The sequence below is a fragment of the Herpailurus yagouaroundi genome, unplaced genomic scaffold, assembly GCF_014898765.1.
Source record: "Herpailurus yagouaroundi ecotype Mexico unplaced genomic scaffold, PumYag 196, whole genome shotgun sequence".
NCBI lineage: Eukaryota > Metazoa > Chordata > Mammalia > Carnivora > Felidae > Herpailurus > Herpailurus yagouaroundi.
In genome coordinates, this window is record NW_024412427.1 from 26,026,393 (window position 1) to 26,043,226 (window position 16,834).

General features: G+C 35.2%; 1 protein-coding gene across 5 annotated transcripts in view; it reads right to left on the minus strand.

Annotated features, from left to right (window-relative positions):
• SEL1L2 (SEL1L2 adaptor subunit of SYVN1 ubiquitin ligase) overlaps window positions 1–16,834 on the minus strand; it is a 123,998-nt gene that overhangs the window by 33,028 nt on the left and 74,136 nt on the right. For all 5 annotated transcript variants that reach the window (XM_040447740.1, XM_040447737.1, XM_040447736.1 and 2 more), the window contains 5 exons: window positions 2,988–3,041; window positions 2,324–2,383; window positions 2,152–2,233; window positions 798–952; window positions 45–101 (listed from right to left, as the gene is read on the minus strand). In XM_040447740.1, coding sequence (XP_040303674.1) covers window positions 45–101; window positions 798–952; window positions 2,152–2,233; window positions 2,324–2,383; window positions 2,988–3,041 — 408 coding nt within the window. The remainder of the gene's footprint in view (window positions 1–44; window positions 102–797; window positions 953–2,151; window positions 2,234–2,323; window positions 2,384–2,987; window positions 3,042–16,834) is intronic.

The following is a 16,834-nucleotide window of genomic DNA, read 5'->3' on the forward strand; positions in this document are numbered from 1 at the left end:
ACTCTCCTCCCCACCCCATGTGACTGAATCTTGAAATGACTTACATAATAATCCTGATCCAGACCTTTCCTCCCAATTAGATGTAATTGTCCAAGAGAAACCTAGGAACAACAATTTTTGAAAATTATTTTTAGCGATAGCATTAATTTAAATGAAGAAAATAAGCCAATTATAGCACAATTTGAAAAATACGTGAAAAAAAGGAGTGAAAAAATAAAGAAGGCATTTAGTTGGTGATTTTATTATAGTATGCTGTTTTAGTTTGATGCAGCTGGTCTGCCTAAAAAAAGAAACAGAAAAACATTCCAGGTGATACCTTTTATTTGGTAATTGATTGATACTGGCCATCTGGCTTCCTCAGTGACAGGAAGCTGGCCTGCTGGTATACAGCAACACCTGGGTATATAAACCTAGTGGCCTTTACTCTTAACTCTCAAAGCTCACACAAATGCTGTCCCATTCCCATTCTCAGAGACAGAACTTCTGAATGCTGGTAAGAGTTCATTCATATTAAAGTCAACACTGGATGGTGCTTTGTTCTATACTTAAAATCTAGGTCTTTTAAAAGTAAAATTTTTAGGAGTAGATGCAAAAGAAAAAAAACTTGCCATTACTGTAACACCTGGCTCTCCCATAGGCTTTAGAAACTGCAAGTAGCAGGGAACAAGGAAAGAGGAGGGTGTGTCTCTTCCCTGTCATATTCAGGATGGAGCATTGTTAACCCTTTTAGGACTCAAGACAACCAAACCTCTTGTAATTTGCATTTCTAAAAATCCAAATTTGTCAGTATACATTACCTGTATCTGCACATCTCCTCTTTCTGCCAAAAATTTATAGTATTGGTATATGTCCCAATCTAAAATCTCACTGTTAGAACTCAGATTTTCAGGTCTCTCAGTCAGTCTCACTTTTTCCACTGGAATACTTTCACTTTTTTCCAATTTGTCAGCAACTGTGAACAGAAACAAAACAGAGACTAGCCAGAATACACAAGGTTGCAAGAGATAACTTAGAGAAAACAGCTTAGAGAAAACACTGTTCAGCCTATTCTTAAATTGTGCAGAGGTCTGGCCTACTAACAGAAAAAATATATATACCCTTAGGAGATAGAAATTTACTGATTTTTGTTTATTTGGTTCTGAGAAAAGTGCAAGAAACCTCATTATTTTTTGCAGTCCCTACAAATAGTGTATTAACACATATCAGAGCCTACTGAAGAGTTTGTCCAGGCAGGCTCAAGGAGAGAAGACAGATATTAGAAGCAGGCAACGGACCCTCTCTACCACTGACCTTTTCCAAGATTGAAACTACAATATAAGAGTAATAGCTTCTTAATTATTTCCTATAAAGAGTAGGAAACTAAATATAAATATAAATATATTTGAATAAACCTAACAAAGTATGAAGTTTGAAACATATATAGTAATTGTAGTTTCATTAAGCATATGAAATGATCTTGTTATATATATTATCTTAAATTAAAAAGCAGTTGTTTCACTCTTTCCTTTCTCAGATCCTAATAATGCCAGAGCTGTGTATTTAGATATTATTTTTATTATAGAAATTAACCATATGGACCTTACCTTATTCACTTCTTGGAAGACTTTTATTTAAAAACCTATTATGTCGTCTGGTTAAATGATGTGCAAGATGAAACGTTACATTCAACTTTGAAAATGATTCCAGAAACATATATTAATCTCATGCTATATTTTTTGTGATCATTTTAATCATTTAAATAGAATAATGCTTACTTAAGTTGTTCTCACATGTGGTGACAGAGACTGATAGTGTATGTATCTTACATCCATTTATTGAAGAGTTTTTAACAAGCCATCCCATATTCTAAATGTTAGAATTGGAAAAACTGCTAAATATTTATTGATGCTTCATTCAAATTCTCAGTTGAATGAAAGCACAGCACAAGAACATGGGGACTTATTCTAACAAAAATAAAAGATAAGCACATTCATTTAAAGCTTTTGAAAAGTAATAAAATCAGAAAACTCTACATTGTATTAAAAGAATTGTACTATAACAAATGCTGAAAGCATAGTCATTTAATACTTTCATAAATATACAAACTGGCATTGATTTATTCTTCTAATTGCTCAGCAAGTCTATTTATCTTAAATTATGTGAAATACTTACTGTAATCTGCTACCTTCTTGTAATGATTTAGGGCAACTTCACAATTCTGTAGAACATTGATTCCTGACAAATATCTGTACCCCTAAAACACAGGGATATATATTCTTAATATTCTGACAGTGTTGTATTTATAACATGCCCATTTGGGCCCAAGAATACTTAATTTACTTACCAAAATCATTTGGGACATCATGCTTCCTCCAGCACTTCCAAAGGTGTAATATATCAGTGCCTAAAGTAAACGAAAAAAAATCTATATCTATATCCGCCATCTAAATTTGAAGCTCAAACCAATCATTGCTTTTTTATTCCTTGCCCAGCAATGAACTTTGAACTACTCCAAAATAAATTTCAACTTTTGTCTTCTTCCTTGGTAAAGATGGCTGACATTTTTGGAGGACTTAGGGCATTGTACATGATACTTCATTTACATTACAAAATACCTATGAAGTAGATATTATCTATCTATAATGGAGATATTATCTATCTATCTAAAATACGGGACATTAAGAGAGTGAACAGGGGAGGGGCAGAGAGAGAGGGAGACACAGAATCTGAAGCAGGCTCCAGGCTCTGAGCTGTCAGTATGGAGCTTGACACAGGACTTGAACTCACAAACCGTGAGATCATGACCTGAGCCGAAGTCGGATGCTTAACTGACTGAGCCACTCAGGCACCCCAAGAAACTTATGATATTTTAATCTTAAACTTCTGAGTATTGAGCTGGCGCTTTTAACCACCACTCTCAAGTAAGCCCCTTTACCTAAAGAGGAGACTATTCAATGTCCCTTTTTAAAAAATTCAGTTTTGTTCCCGGAAAAACAGAATAACTTTACCTTGGCTTGATTGTATTCCATTCCTATTCCATAAGAAGACAAAAATCCTAATGCCTAAAGCCCAAAAGAAAAGGAAAACTAAATAAATCCATTTATTTCACAATTATTCTTATTTACAGTGGTAAAAGATATTTTAAATGTCTGTTGCATAATAATTGTATTGTTGGCTTATATCTTATATCCTATAATAAAGTACCCTTTTACACTTTTGCTAAGGCTGTAAGAAATTGGAAAAGGTAATAGTGGGAGTTTTCTATAATATATATGAAAATAGGCTAATACTGACATTTAGTATAAATCATAATAATGAAACGTTATAAACCAATGATATTTATATTCTTGCCTTTCGTGGCAATGAAAAAACTTCTTCCTTCAACATTTTAGAATTTAGATTTGAATATTTGTCTTCATATTTTTAAAAGAAAATGCGATGTATATAAAAAATTCAAATGCAAAGAACTGTATTGAATAAAAGGAAAGTCTAATCGTGTAGCAAGATGCTAAAATAGGCAGCCCCAGATCTTGTTCCTCCATAGAGACACTGATTTAGCAACAATATACAGTCCAAAAAATCTTTATGAGAACTCCAGCGACAACTTAAGAAATCATAGTAACCCAGACAAACTCAAAGCAAGGAACGAACAATCCATTGATACAGGTAAAGAAAGCCGTTTATTTAACCTGCAATTGCTCCTCCCCCAAGCCAGCATAGCACAGTGTGATTAAGAGGAAAAGCCCAACTCAGGACTTCTCCCTTGGGAGGGAAAGAGAAGAGTGGAACCTAGGTCCAATGTTTCAGCTTTTGCAGGGACTGCCCATGGGTCTGATTTCTGTCTTGCCTGATTTGGCATGATTGAAGAACCAGCATACTATGGATTCCTGGGCAGCTGCTGAGAACAAAAGAGAGCTCAGCCACTAATTGCAGGACTGGAGAATTTCCCATATACCACAGATAGAAGCCAGCACAACTTGGCACAATCAGCAGAAAGTGACCAACTTGTGACTTCTCCTTTGGGAGGAAAAGAGAAGACTGGAATGGGGGCCCAATGTTATGGCTTTTGGGAAGCTACTCAAGGACTGATTTCTATCTCCTCTGACCTGAAGCACTGACCGAACTCTCATGCTTTAGATGCCTGGGGCCACTAAGAAGAAAAAGGAGTTTTGCAGCTTGTTGCAACCCCAGAGAACCTGCAATATCACATACAGACACTAAAAGGAGCAAAAGACTACAAGTGCCCGAAAAATACCAGCAAATCTCTGTAACTGGAAATTACAAACACAAGCCCCAAGAAGACACATCCCCGGAAATGATTTGAGAGGTCCCCAGAATCTCTAGCTATGTTGACAGGTGAAGGTATTTCCCTGCACATATCCAATCTGTAAAGATAAAGGGGTGGCTATATTTCCAAATACATAAATCACAGAAAAAATTAACAAGGCATATGAAGAAACAGGCAAACATGGCCCAATCAAAGGAACAAAATAAATCTTAAAAAAATAAAACCCTCAACCCTAAAGAAATGGAGATCTATAAGTTACCATACAAAAAATCCAAAATAATCATCTTAAGCTCAAAATGCTACAAGACAGCACATATAAACAACTAACCAAAATCAGGAAAAGGATGCATGAATAGAATGAGAATATCAAAAAAGAGATTGAAAAAGAAAGAAAGAAAGAAAGAAAGAAAGAAAGAGAGGAAGGAGGGAAGAAAGGGAGGAAGGAAGAAAGAAAGATTTATTTCAAAAACTCTGGAGCTGAAGAATATAATAACTGAATTGAAAAATTCATTAGTGGGCTTTAATAGTAGACTGATCAAGCAGAAGAAGGAATCAATGAACCTGAAATCAGTGGAACAAAAAAAATGAAGACAAGTAGGAAATCCTAAGAGACTTATGGGAAACCATCAAGTGGACCAATATACACATTATGGGAGTCGCAGAAGAATAGTGAGAGAAAAAGGGGCAGAGAGCTTATTTTAAGAAACAATGGCTGATAATTTCCCATATCTGAGGAAGGAAATGGATATTTAAATTCAAGAAATTCAATAAACTTCAACTAGGATGAACCCAAAGAGGCCCACAGCAAGACACATTATAATCAAACTGTTACAAGTCAAAGACAGGATCTTGAAAGTAGCAAGAGAAAAGAGACTCATCATGTATAAGAAAGTTCCCTTAAGTTTATGAGCAGATATCTCAGTAGAAATATTACAAGCCAGAGGGAATAGGCTAATATGAGCAAAATACTGAAAGAAAAAAGTTGTCAACCAGAATACTGTATGGCAAAACTGACCCTCAAAATGGAGAAGTAAAGGCCTTCCCAGATAAATAAAAGCTAAAGGAGTTCATCAACACTATACCTGCCCTATAAAAACTGTTAACAGGAGTCCTGCAAGTTGAAAGAAAAAGATGCTAGACAGCAAAACAAAAATATACAAAAATATAGAGCTCTCTGGTAAAGATAAATACATAGACAAATACAGAATCCTGTAGTACTGTAATAGTGGTACAAAAGTCAGGTTTAATTCTGGTATAGAATTTAGTAAAACAACAAAAGCATAAAAGAAAACTATAACTATAAATGTGAATGAATACAAAATGTGAATTGGGTTATTGATAACATAGTGGGGGGAGAGAGGAGTGTTGTGATTGCAGTTAAGTTGATATTAATTTAACTAGAAGATGTTTTATGTAATCCCCTTGGTAACGACAAGGAAATAGTTATAGAAGATACACCAAGAAAATAAGAAGGGAATGAAAGCATGCCATTACTAAATAAATAAATAAATAAATAAATAAATAACAAAAGGAGGGACGAAGAAGGGAAAAGGACAAAATAACTACAAGGCAAACAAAAACAATCAACAAAATGACAACAGGAAGTCTTTCCTTATCAGTAATTACTCTAAATACAAATGGATTACACTCCAAACAAAAGATACAGAGTGGCTGAATGGATAAAAATAAGCAATATGCAACTATCTGATGTCTACAAGAGGCTTTATTTTTTTAGAGCTGGGGGGAGAGGCAAAGAAAGAGGGAGAGCGAGAATCCCAAGCAAGCTCTGTGCTGTGAGCATACAGCCCGACGCAGGGCTCGATCTCACAACTGTGACATCATGACCTGAGCTGACATCAAGAGTTGGACCTTTAGCTGACTGAGCCACCTAGACACCCCCAAGAGACTTTAGATGTAAGGACACATAGGCTTAAAGTGAAAGAATGGAAACACATATTCCATGCAAATTGTAACAAAAAGAGTAAGAGATGACCATAATTATATGAGACAAAAGTAGATTTTAAGTCAGAAAGTGTCAAAAGAGACAAAAAAGGATATTATATAATGATAATAGGGTCAATTCACCAGGAAGATATAACCATTATAAATACATATGCATTAATGGTAGAGCACCCAAACATATGAAGCAAACATTGACAGAATTGAAAGAAGAAATAGACAGTAACACAATAATGGTAGGAGATTGTAATGCCTCATTTTCAAAAATGGATAGAACAACCAGACCAAAGCTCAGTGAAGAAACAGAGGAGTTGAAAAACACCATAGACTAATTGGACCTAACAGACATATAGAATGCTCCACCCAACAATAGCAGAATGCACCTTCTTCTTAAGAACACATAGAAAAATTGGGAATGCAAGCTGGTGCAACCACTCTGGAAAACAGTATGGAGGTTCCTCAAAAAACTAAAAATAGAACTACCCTATGATCCAGCAATTGCACTACTAGGTATTTATCCAAGGGATACAGGTGTGCTGTTTCGAAGGGACACATGCACCCCCATGCTTATAGCAGCACTATCAACAATAGCCAAAGTATGGAACGAGCCCAAATGTCCATCGATGGATGAATGGATAAAGAAGATGTGGTATATATATACAATGGACTATTACTTGGCAATCAAAAAGAATGAAATCTTGCCATCTGCAGCTACGTGGATGGAACTGGAGGGTATTATGCTAAGTGAAATTAGAGAAAGACAAAAATCATATGACTTCACTCATATGAGGACTTTAAGAGACAAAACAGATGAACATAAGGGAAGGGAAACAAAAATAATATAAAAACAGAGAGGGGGACAAAGCACAAGAGACTCATAAATCTGGAGAACAAAGTGAGGGTTACTGGAGGGGGTGTGGGGGGGGAATGGGCTAAATGAGTAAGGGGCAGTAAGGAATCTACTTGTGAAATTCAGAAATACGTGGAAATTAAGTATCACACTCTTGAACTACCAATGGGTAGTTCAAGAAATCACAAGGAAATTTAGAAAATATCTTGAGACAAATGAAAATTAAAATACAACATACCAAAACTTATGAGATGCAGCAAAAGCAGTACTAAGAGGAAGTTTATAGAGGTAAGTGTCTACATTTAAAAAGAAAGATCTCAAATCAAATCAACAACCTAACTTTCCATCTTAAAACACACACACGCGCACACACACACACACACACACACACACACAGGAAAAGAAGAACAATCTAAACCCAAAATTAATGGAAGGAAGGATATAAAGATTAAAGAAAAAAAACAGACAATAGAAAAGGTATATAAACACATGCTACAAAATAGTTGAACCTTTAGGACAGTATACTAGGTGAAATAAGCCAGTCACAAAAAAAGACAAAAACTGCATGAAACCACTTATATGAGGTCTCTAAAGTAGTCAAACTCTTAGAAACAAAAAACAAAATGAAATTTGCTAAGATCTAGGGAGAGGGAGAAGAGGGGAGTTGTTTAATGGATTTCAGATTTGTAAGATTAAGCAGTTCTAGACATCTGCACAATGATGCACATACTGCTGTACTGTACAGTAAAAATGCTCAAGATGGTGAATTTTATATTATTTACCTCATTTTTTTTAAAAAGTGGAAGTCTTCCATCATCACCAATGCTTGATAATCCCCATCATCCCCAAGCATCCCCATGCTTGATAATAGTTTCATATATGTCTTTCCAAACCACTTTCTAAGCATTCATATATTTCGAAATGGTGTAGTTTTTCTTAAAGCCCGTCCCTTACTGATTTGGCATTCCTTTGTTACAATATACTAAATTTTCTTATATTCATGGATCTAAGTCTAGAACTTCTAGTTCCTTGGTTTTCAATGGACTATTTTCATAATAATGAAAATATGTTATTTGTGTTTTTTGTCATCTTGACATTTGCATGGATGATGCAAGTCAATGGTAAATAAAACTGCTGTCATGTTGGCATGAATCAAGCAAGTACACCAAACTGCCATTTATATTGTTATTGTATTCTTCACACCACACACTCACAGCAAAACTAAAAATGCTAGTGTCAGTTAGGAATGTCCTTGATGAAGCAGTAAAAACATTTTTGTAAGTCTCAACTCCTGAATAAATGTCCCTTTATATTCTATCTAAGATGGAAAGTAGGCATAAAGCACTTCCAATAGTGAAATATGTTGGTTATTTCAAGGAAATGCTTGAAATGCTTGTTTGAGTTGCAAGCTGAAATAGTCACTTTTTTTCATGGAACACCATCTTTAGTTGAAGGAACAATGGGATAAGCTACATTCATTTAGACTGGCAGACATCTTCTTGAAAATGAACAAAGTAAACCTGCCACTTCAATGAAAATGATTGAAAGTACTGTTGCCAATGATAAATTCAAGCTTTTAAGCAAAAATTAGAATTTTGGAAAGCTTGTGTTTGCTACCATGTGCTTGCCATTCCAATACTTAGACTTTTCATGATGGTGGTATTAACAAATATGATTTTGATATTGTACAAAGCAATGTGTCAAATTTGGAAGAACTGCATAACTTAGTGAACCAATATTTTCTAAATAACCAATGTATGATACTATAAAATCATGTATAGGTAAAAAAAAAAAAATTGCATTCAAAATGCAAGGTAGACCAGTTACTTTTAATGTAACAGAATAGGAAAAAGTTCATTACATGATTTTGGATTCCACACTGCAATTAACCTTTAAGAAATTATCACTGTTGGGCTTTGGTGTAGCACCAAAGAATATCTACAATTATCTGAAAGAGCTATTAAAATAGTCTTACCTTTTCTAGTTTTATTTTGCTTTGCTACTTTCTTTTTTCTTTCAGCTTTTTGAGATATGTTTTTAAGTTTCTTGTTTATTAAAAAACATTTAAAGGTATATATTTTCCTGTGCATGTGGCTTTAGCCATATTCCTTAACTTTTACATATAGTTGTGCTATTATCATGTTCCTAATATGTCATTTCAGTTTCTACTTTATCTTTGCTACTTGCTAAAAATTAGGACTCTTCAAATTTTATAAAGAGTTAAGCTTTTTTTCCAGTAATTTTTAGTTTCACTGCTTCTAGTCAAAGAATGCAGTATCATTCCTATTTTTATTTTTATTTTTTTTACATACAAATCTGATATTTAACTTTTATTAGATACATAAAGTTGGGCTATTAACTTATCCTCTCTGAGCCTGTTATTTTGTGTAAAATGTGGATATAAAAGTAGCTACACCACAAATTATTATTAGGATTTTAGATAAGGTTATTAAGTACCTAAGTTAAAGCTATATAAAGCCATATTTCCTTTTGTTTTGCCTCCAGAAGCACAGGTTTGGATTAATCATAGTCTTTAGCCACGAAGTACTCTCATCACTGGCTCACAAATGGTTGCCCTTGTTTTGTTGTTTGCTTATTTGTTTATACTTATTTGTTTTTAAAAAATACAACCACTTAAACATTCACAACTCAATATAAGAACTAGAATTTTGCTTGAAAGTCCCCTTTGGCTACTCCATTATGGGATAGGTCACAGTTATCTAGCATGGCCAGATGTCAGACGATAGAAGATTGTTCTTGGGTTGTAGGGCTTTTAATCTGTACAGCTAAGTCTACTCCAGCTCCTCTCCCAATGTGATTAGAGTCCAAAGTAAAATAGCAAAGTGATATAACAGAAGCTTTAGCCCAGTCCTGTCTTGCTGGTTGTCTTCTTAGTAGATGGTACCATCAACCTCCCTCTCACAGTGATCAGGTCAAATTCCCTTTCTACTACTTGCAAGCATATAATGATGTGAGTGAGTGGCAGAATCTGCCGCATGACATGAGTGTTCATGTTTGCAGAATCACTGTCCATCATGGGGCATAATCAGTGTGCTGGGGTCAAACCCTTGGGATTAACCAGAAGTGGTATCACCTTAGGTATTTGACCAATGCTGGTTTCCATGGTGCTTTGTAGGAGGTCAGCTCCATTTCTGGGAGATCAGCTTGTAGTGGATTGGTCTTTAAAAGTTAATCTTTGGGGCGCCTGGGTGGCGCAGTCGGTTAAGCTTCCGACTTCGGCCAGGTCACGATCTCGTGGTCCGTGAGTTCCAGCCCCGCGTCAGGCTCTGGGCTGATGGCTCAGAGCCTGGAGCCTGTTTCCGATTCTGTGTCTCCCTCTCTCTCTGCCCCTCCCCCGTTCATGCTCTGTCTCTCTCTGTCCCAAAAATAAATAAACGTTGAAAAAAAAAATTAAAAAAAAAAAAGTTAGTCTTTACCTCTCAATCCTATTAATCTAAATTTCTCCCAATATTTGGTAATTGTCAAACATTAATATTTTTATTTTTATTATGTTGTCAGTCAACAGGTCTAAAGTGGCATTTTATGTTGCAATTTGTATTTTCCAAATATCTGGTGAAACTGAATCTTTCTTTGTACATATATTGATTGGTAATATGTTTCCTTTACCTCCAAGTGCTTGCTTATGAATTTGGTCGTTTGTTTTTGTGTTATTTGTGCTTTCCTTATGATTTCCAAATGTTCTTTATATATTGTTATTAATCTTTTATAGGTTATACATGTTAAAAATATCTTCTTCCAGTTTATTATACAAATTTTCATTTTCTTTAATGTGTCTTCTCATTAGTAAGTGACCTTGATATTAATGTAAATTCATCCATTTGTTTTCCCCTACATTGGTACATTTTGTGTTTTAAGAAATCCTTCTCTACTTTTTTTTTAATTTTATTTTTTATTTTTTAAAATTTACATCCAAATTAGTTACCTTATAGTGCAACAATGATTTCAGGAGTAGATTCCTTAGTGCCCCTTACCCATTTAGCCCATCTACCCTCCCACAAGCCCTCCAGTAACCCTCACTTTGTTCTCCAGATTTATGAGTCTCTTCTGTTTGGTCCCTCTCCCTGTTTTTATATTACTTTTGTTTCCCTTCCCTTATGTTCATCTGTTTTGTCTCTTAAAGTCCTCATATGAGTAAAGTCATATGATTTTTGTCTTTCTCTGACTAATTTCACTTAGCATAATACCCTCCAGTTCCATCCACGTAGCTGCAGATGGCAAGATTTCATTCTTTTTGATTGCCAAGTAATAGTCCATTGTATATATATACCACATCTTCTTTATCCATTCATCCATCGATGGACATTTGGGCTCTTTCCATACTTTGGCCCATACTTTGTTGATAGTGCTGCTATAAGCATGGGGGTGCATGTGTCCCTTCGAAATAGCACACCTGTATCCCTTGGATAAATGCCTAGTAGTGCAATTGCTGGATCATAGGGTAGTTCTATTTTTAGTTTTTTGAAGAACCTCCATACTGTTTTCCAGAGTGGCTGCACCAGCTTGAATTCTCATCATTTCTATTTTTAAAAGTAAATTAACTTTTTTCTTTGTGTGATAATTTTTTAAAAATAACTTTTTAATTTTTTTGCTTTTTAATTTTCTTTGGGATGATTTTGAATATAAAATCTTGTATGTAGATGTGGTCAGGGTATGCTGTTTTTTGTCTGCTTGGATTCTCTTTGTGAAACCACTTTTATTCCATTCTGAGTTCATTTGATTCAACAGGGCTCCTCACCCTCCTCCTCCTGTGTCACTAGACACAGGTTCAACCAATCAGATTATTCTCCTTCTGGATGCAGTAAGTGATTTGGGGTGGTTTTGTGACCTAATCTGGCACTTTTGCTGAAATCATTGGGAAAAAAAACTGGCATCTTTCATGGAGACTTCCAGATAGAAGGGCTAATGATACCTAGGTTTGTTGGAGACTGTTTTTGCCTTCATGGGGGCCAAGCCACTCAAAATAAAACCATCAGAGAAAAAAGGAAAACCCAGAGACCAAGAATGTATGTCCTGATGTCATCATTCTGGCCTCTGAATCCAGATGATCTAAAAGCAGCTATAACTTGTACTTCACAGTTAAATGAGTCGATAAATCACACTTTTGCCAGATAGGTTGAATTTTCTGTACTTGAAATTCAGAGAATCCTAACCAATACAAGCGGACATCTCTGTTGATGGGAAGTTTATTAAGTTAATAGACACACAGTAAACCAAAATTAATCTCTGTATTGTAGTTGTTCCTTAGGACTTAGTTGTTTAAACTGTATGGTAATTTGGTGCCTAACAAATCAATTCCTTCTTGTACCACTTTCTGCCCTGTTAGACACTTGAGGGCAGCTATTTGATACCTGGTGTTTTCTACTACAAAGATTCCCTATTTTGCCTCCCTCCTGTGATATATTTTAGATTATATTCACCATCTTGTGTGTTCTCTGAATCTGGTCTATATTGTGGATGCCATATATCTGTCATGGCCCTGTGGAAACAAAGTAGTTACAAGTTTTTAAAGAAAAGGAGGTACCCCAAAGTAGATAAAACTACATTACTTTTTGTTACTAAATTATGTGCAGAAGGAATGGCTCTTACAAGCCAAGTTATCCCACTAAACACAGGAGAAATTGCCAAATCCCTAGGAATAGATGAAAAACTAATGAATGAAAAGCTGTTGTGACCAGTTTATTTATCACAAAGGGTTACAATTAAGGTGTTCAGCATCAAGCATTGTCAGAAACTTCTTGCTAACCTCGAACTGAACTTCTAGCAACATGTGATTCAATCGAAGAAAAGATAAAAGTATAAATTTAGTCAAATTGGAAAGTGTCAGCACTAATAGTTGTAGAATGAGTCAGTAGTTTGGAAGAAATCCTGGAGGTAATCGAGGAACACTCCCTGAGGAAATGTCACACTACTGACATTCTTAAGGGTATGGAGAATGATATGCTAGAAAAGATAGTCATCAAGGAAGTTTTCTAAGTTGAAAACTGATTCAGTTAGATTCTGAATGAGAAGAATTTTGGAGCACCTTGATTTACTTAACTTATATTTACCTTTTTATATAATCAAAGACTGACATCTGATGGAAATCTATGTCTAGAATGTCTAAAATAGCATTTTTAATAAGAGTAAAACAAAAAATCTAGTAAGAAAACTTTAAACTTTAATTGACATCATTTATATAATTAAATAACTTAAATTTTAAAATATATATAACTTACAGTCGATGATGTCTTATAATGGATAAAATATGTGATTATCATCTCTACCACATTTTTCAGATTTCTTAGTCTAGCAACCCTGTAAAATAGAGTTTGCTTAATACAGATTGTTCTTAGTGAACTTATGCTGCTTGGCAAATAATACTGCTTCATTTTCTGGGATTTTCAAAAACAAACATTTTGAAAATATGATGGGGAATTTTACCATTAAACTCACCAGTCCTATGAGTAATTTGCAGAATTTTACATCCTCCAAGCCTTGTGGCTTCTTTTCTGCCCTCTTCAGTCACTCAAAATCACTGACAAGTTGGCAATAACATCATTTGTAAGTTCTCTCAGTACCCAGGGATGCAACAGGATTGGGCCAAAAAATTTGAACTCACTCCAAACAGATGTTTGCTGCACTCTGCTTCAGGTGCTTCTGAGAAGTGCATTCTACCCTTTTAATTCTGAATATAAATATCCTTGTTCCAGTTACTATGGCTGTGTAACAAATTACTCTGAAACCTAGTGGCATAAAGCAACCATTTATTATGCCAAGAGTTCTGTGGGTCAATAATTTGGTCAAGAGTGGGCATTTTTGTCTCTGATCCACCATATGGGGACCTTAGTTGGAAGACTCAAAGGCTGGAGGTTAGAATCATCTGAAGACTTGTTCATATGTATGTTTGGCAGTTGATACTGGATATTGGTTGAGACCTTAGCTGAGGCTGATGGCCAGGACACCTACATGTGGCCTCTCCTATAGTATAGGTTTTCTCGGAGCATGGTGGCTGACTTCCAAGGGTGAGCTTCCTGAGAGGAAGAGCTAAGCAGCACTGTATACTTTTTATGACTTCCCTCGGAAATGTAGCATTACTTCTACCAAACTCTACTGTTTGAAATTGTCAAGAATCTCCCCTAGGTAGTAGAAAATAGGAGGGAGGGAAGATAGACTCCATTTTTTGATTATGTTGGTTGGGTGTTGAAATAGTACATGGGACTGGAAATAATTGATGTGGCCATTTTTGAGGAAAAAAAATCACAACAATGCTTTACAAAAGCCAGAAGAATGTGGGGATATCTCACTTCATTCTAGTTATTAATTATTATGAATTAATGACTTTTAGTATACTTGAGGTATGTCAGTCCCTTGTGGTAATTATTCATGTTAGTGCTCAATTTTTCCATCTTGAGTCAATAGTAGTAGCCTATTTTGAGTTTGCTCAGTCCTTTGGTCATGACCATGGTATTTTCTGACAGCTTCTTTGTTATCATAATGTATTATATGGCACCTTGTATTATACTGATATGACCCCTTGTATAATAAGATGTTTCAAGAGCATCTTGTACATTTCTTGTCCCACACCCAGAATTTGACATCTTCCAAAGAAGCTGGTTTCTTTTTAGTTGGAGAGGATTCGATTTTTATTTTAAACACAATTCCTCCTTGTGGAGAAAGTTAGTATCTAAATTAAATTTTAATATATTTAAAAATACAGGGGTGCCTGGGTGTCTCAGTCAGTTGGATGTCCAACTGATTTTGGTTCAGGTCATGATCCAGGGTGGTAGGATTGAGCCCTGTGTCAGCTCCATGCTCAGTGTGGAGCCTGCTTGGGATTCTCTCTGTCCCTCTGCCCCTCTCCCCCATTCACATGTTCTCTCTCTCTAAAATAAAATAAAAAATAAAAATACATGTGTTTGTATTAACAATGACAATTTTAATACTTCTGATGGCTTAAAATATAGACATCAATGTCCTGCTCCTTTCTTGGCTACTCTTTATTCCCTTCATAAACAACCACTTTTAATTATTTTTGCTGTTTTATTCACATAACTTGTCATCATTATAATTCTTGATAAATTGCTACCACTTGCAGTTAATTTTTATATTTCATACATTATATGTACATGTACATTTGCTATTTTGTAGATGACTTAGGTCATTTACATTTAGGTCATTTACTTTCTCACTTTTTCTCCTTGCACCTCTCCTTGACAGAATCATAACACTATTTTTTGTCATAATATAATTGTAAAAGTCTGTCTTGGTGTTCCTAATATTTTCAAGATTCTACTCATTTGGAAATTTATAATTCCTGTCACCATTTTTAGGAGTTCATTCCACACTCTTATGTATATCACTGATAATATAATTTTCCATGCTTTATATTAAAAATAATCTGGTCTTATCCATTCAACTTAATAGCTGATGAAATATTGAAGAATACAAAGTCATAGGCAGAATCCTTTGGTGGATTGCCATAGACTTGCTTTCACCTTGGCATCAACCCATGAATCTACTCTTTACTTACTATCATCAAAGCCCACATTTCCATTGTTTCACTGAGTTTATGAAAATATCATGCAAGGTTTTGTTAAATGTCTCACTAAAATGAAGATACCATGAAGTCTGATAATTCATTCCAAACAGAAAATGAATATTTTCTTAAACTTTTTATTACAATTTCAAAGGCAAAGAACTATGTTACTGTAAATTAAAGAACTGACTACAGAGTTCAGCAAAGCATAATAGCTGTAATATGTGGTTTATAAGTATAATTTGTGCAATTTACTTAATCCACACACTGAAAAGAAAAATCTATGGTTCGACCAATTCCTCTTTAGTCTCAAACATGATCTTTTTATTGGAAAGTTGACCATAAGGCTGTTACAACAAATGGAAGGCGTCTGGAATCCTGGTACTTCTCTAACCCTTATAGTTTATATTTAAAATGGCCTTACTGGCTCCTATTAAGGATGTCTTTAGTCAATATTAGATTTTTATTTTTCTTGCAACTCTTAGCAATTTTTGATTCTGCTGAATTTAGAAACTGGTTTATTTATTTAGAAATTTTAACAGTAAACAAATATACTGACCTTTATATAAGTAAATAAAGATACTATTCTATTCAGTTGAGCTTGTATTTTAAAATACTTTCACCAAAAGTGTATAATTTTGTGCACAGCTTATCACACTTTTTGGCCTGATTCTGAAGAAATTTGTGAGTTGTGGATTGTGTGGGAGTTAAATTTCCATTCTGTGCCTGGGGAGGGAAGCCTTTCTCTGTATAAAGCTCATTCTAAAAAGTAAGACCCGAAAACAATGATTTTAGCAGTTTTAAAACCAGCCCCAAAGGCACATTCCCTCTCTCTTTCACTGAGAAATAACAATGGGTGATTTTGAATTAACTCTCTGGAGGACTCAGCTAAATTCCTTCAGTTCCTTCCTTTTTTTTTTTTTTTTTTTTTTTTTTGCTTTCTACATAAATATTGTTTTTATCACAAGAAGCAACCACCTCTGTAGTAAGGCACACACTGTTTCGCCATCACTGTGGCAGAAATCCCTGCTGCTGTCCCTTGGATCTCAGCCAAGACTCTGTGCCCACAGGCCTAAGGCACTTGAGATTGCCCCTCAACTGGAAGCACAGTGGAGGGCCCAAGAGCCAAACCTCTAGGGATCGTTCATGACCTCTGGACCCGTGTCCAAGTTCCTTCCTTCCTTCCTTCCTTCCTTCCTTCCTTCCTTCCTTCCTTCCTTCC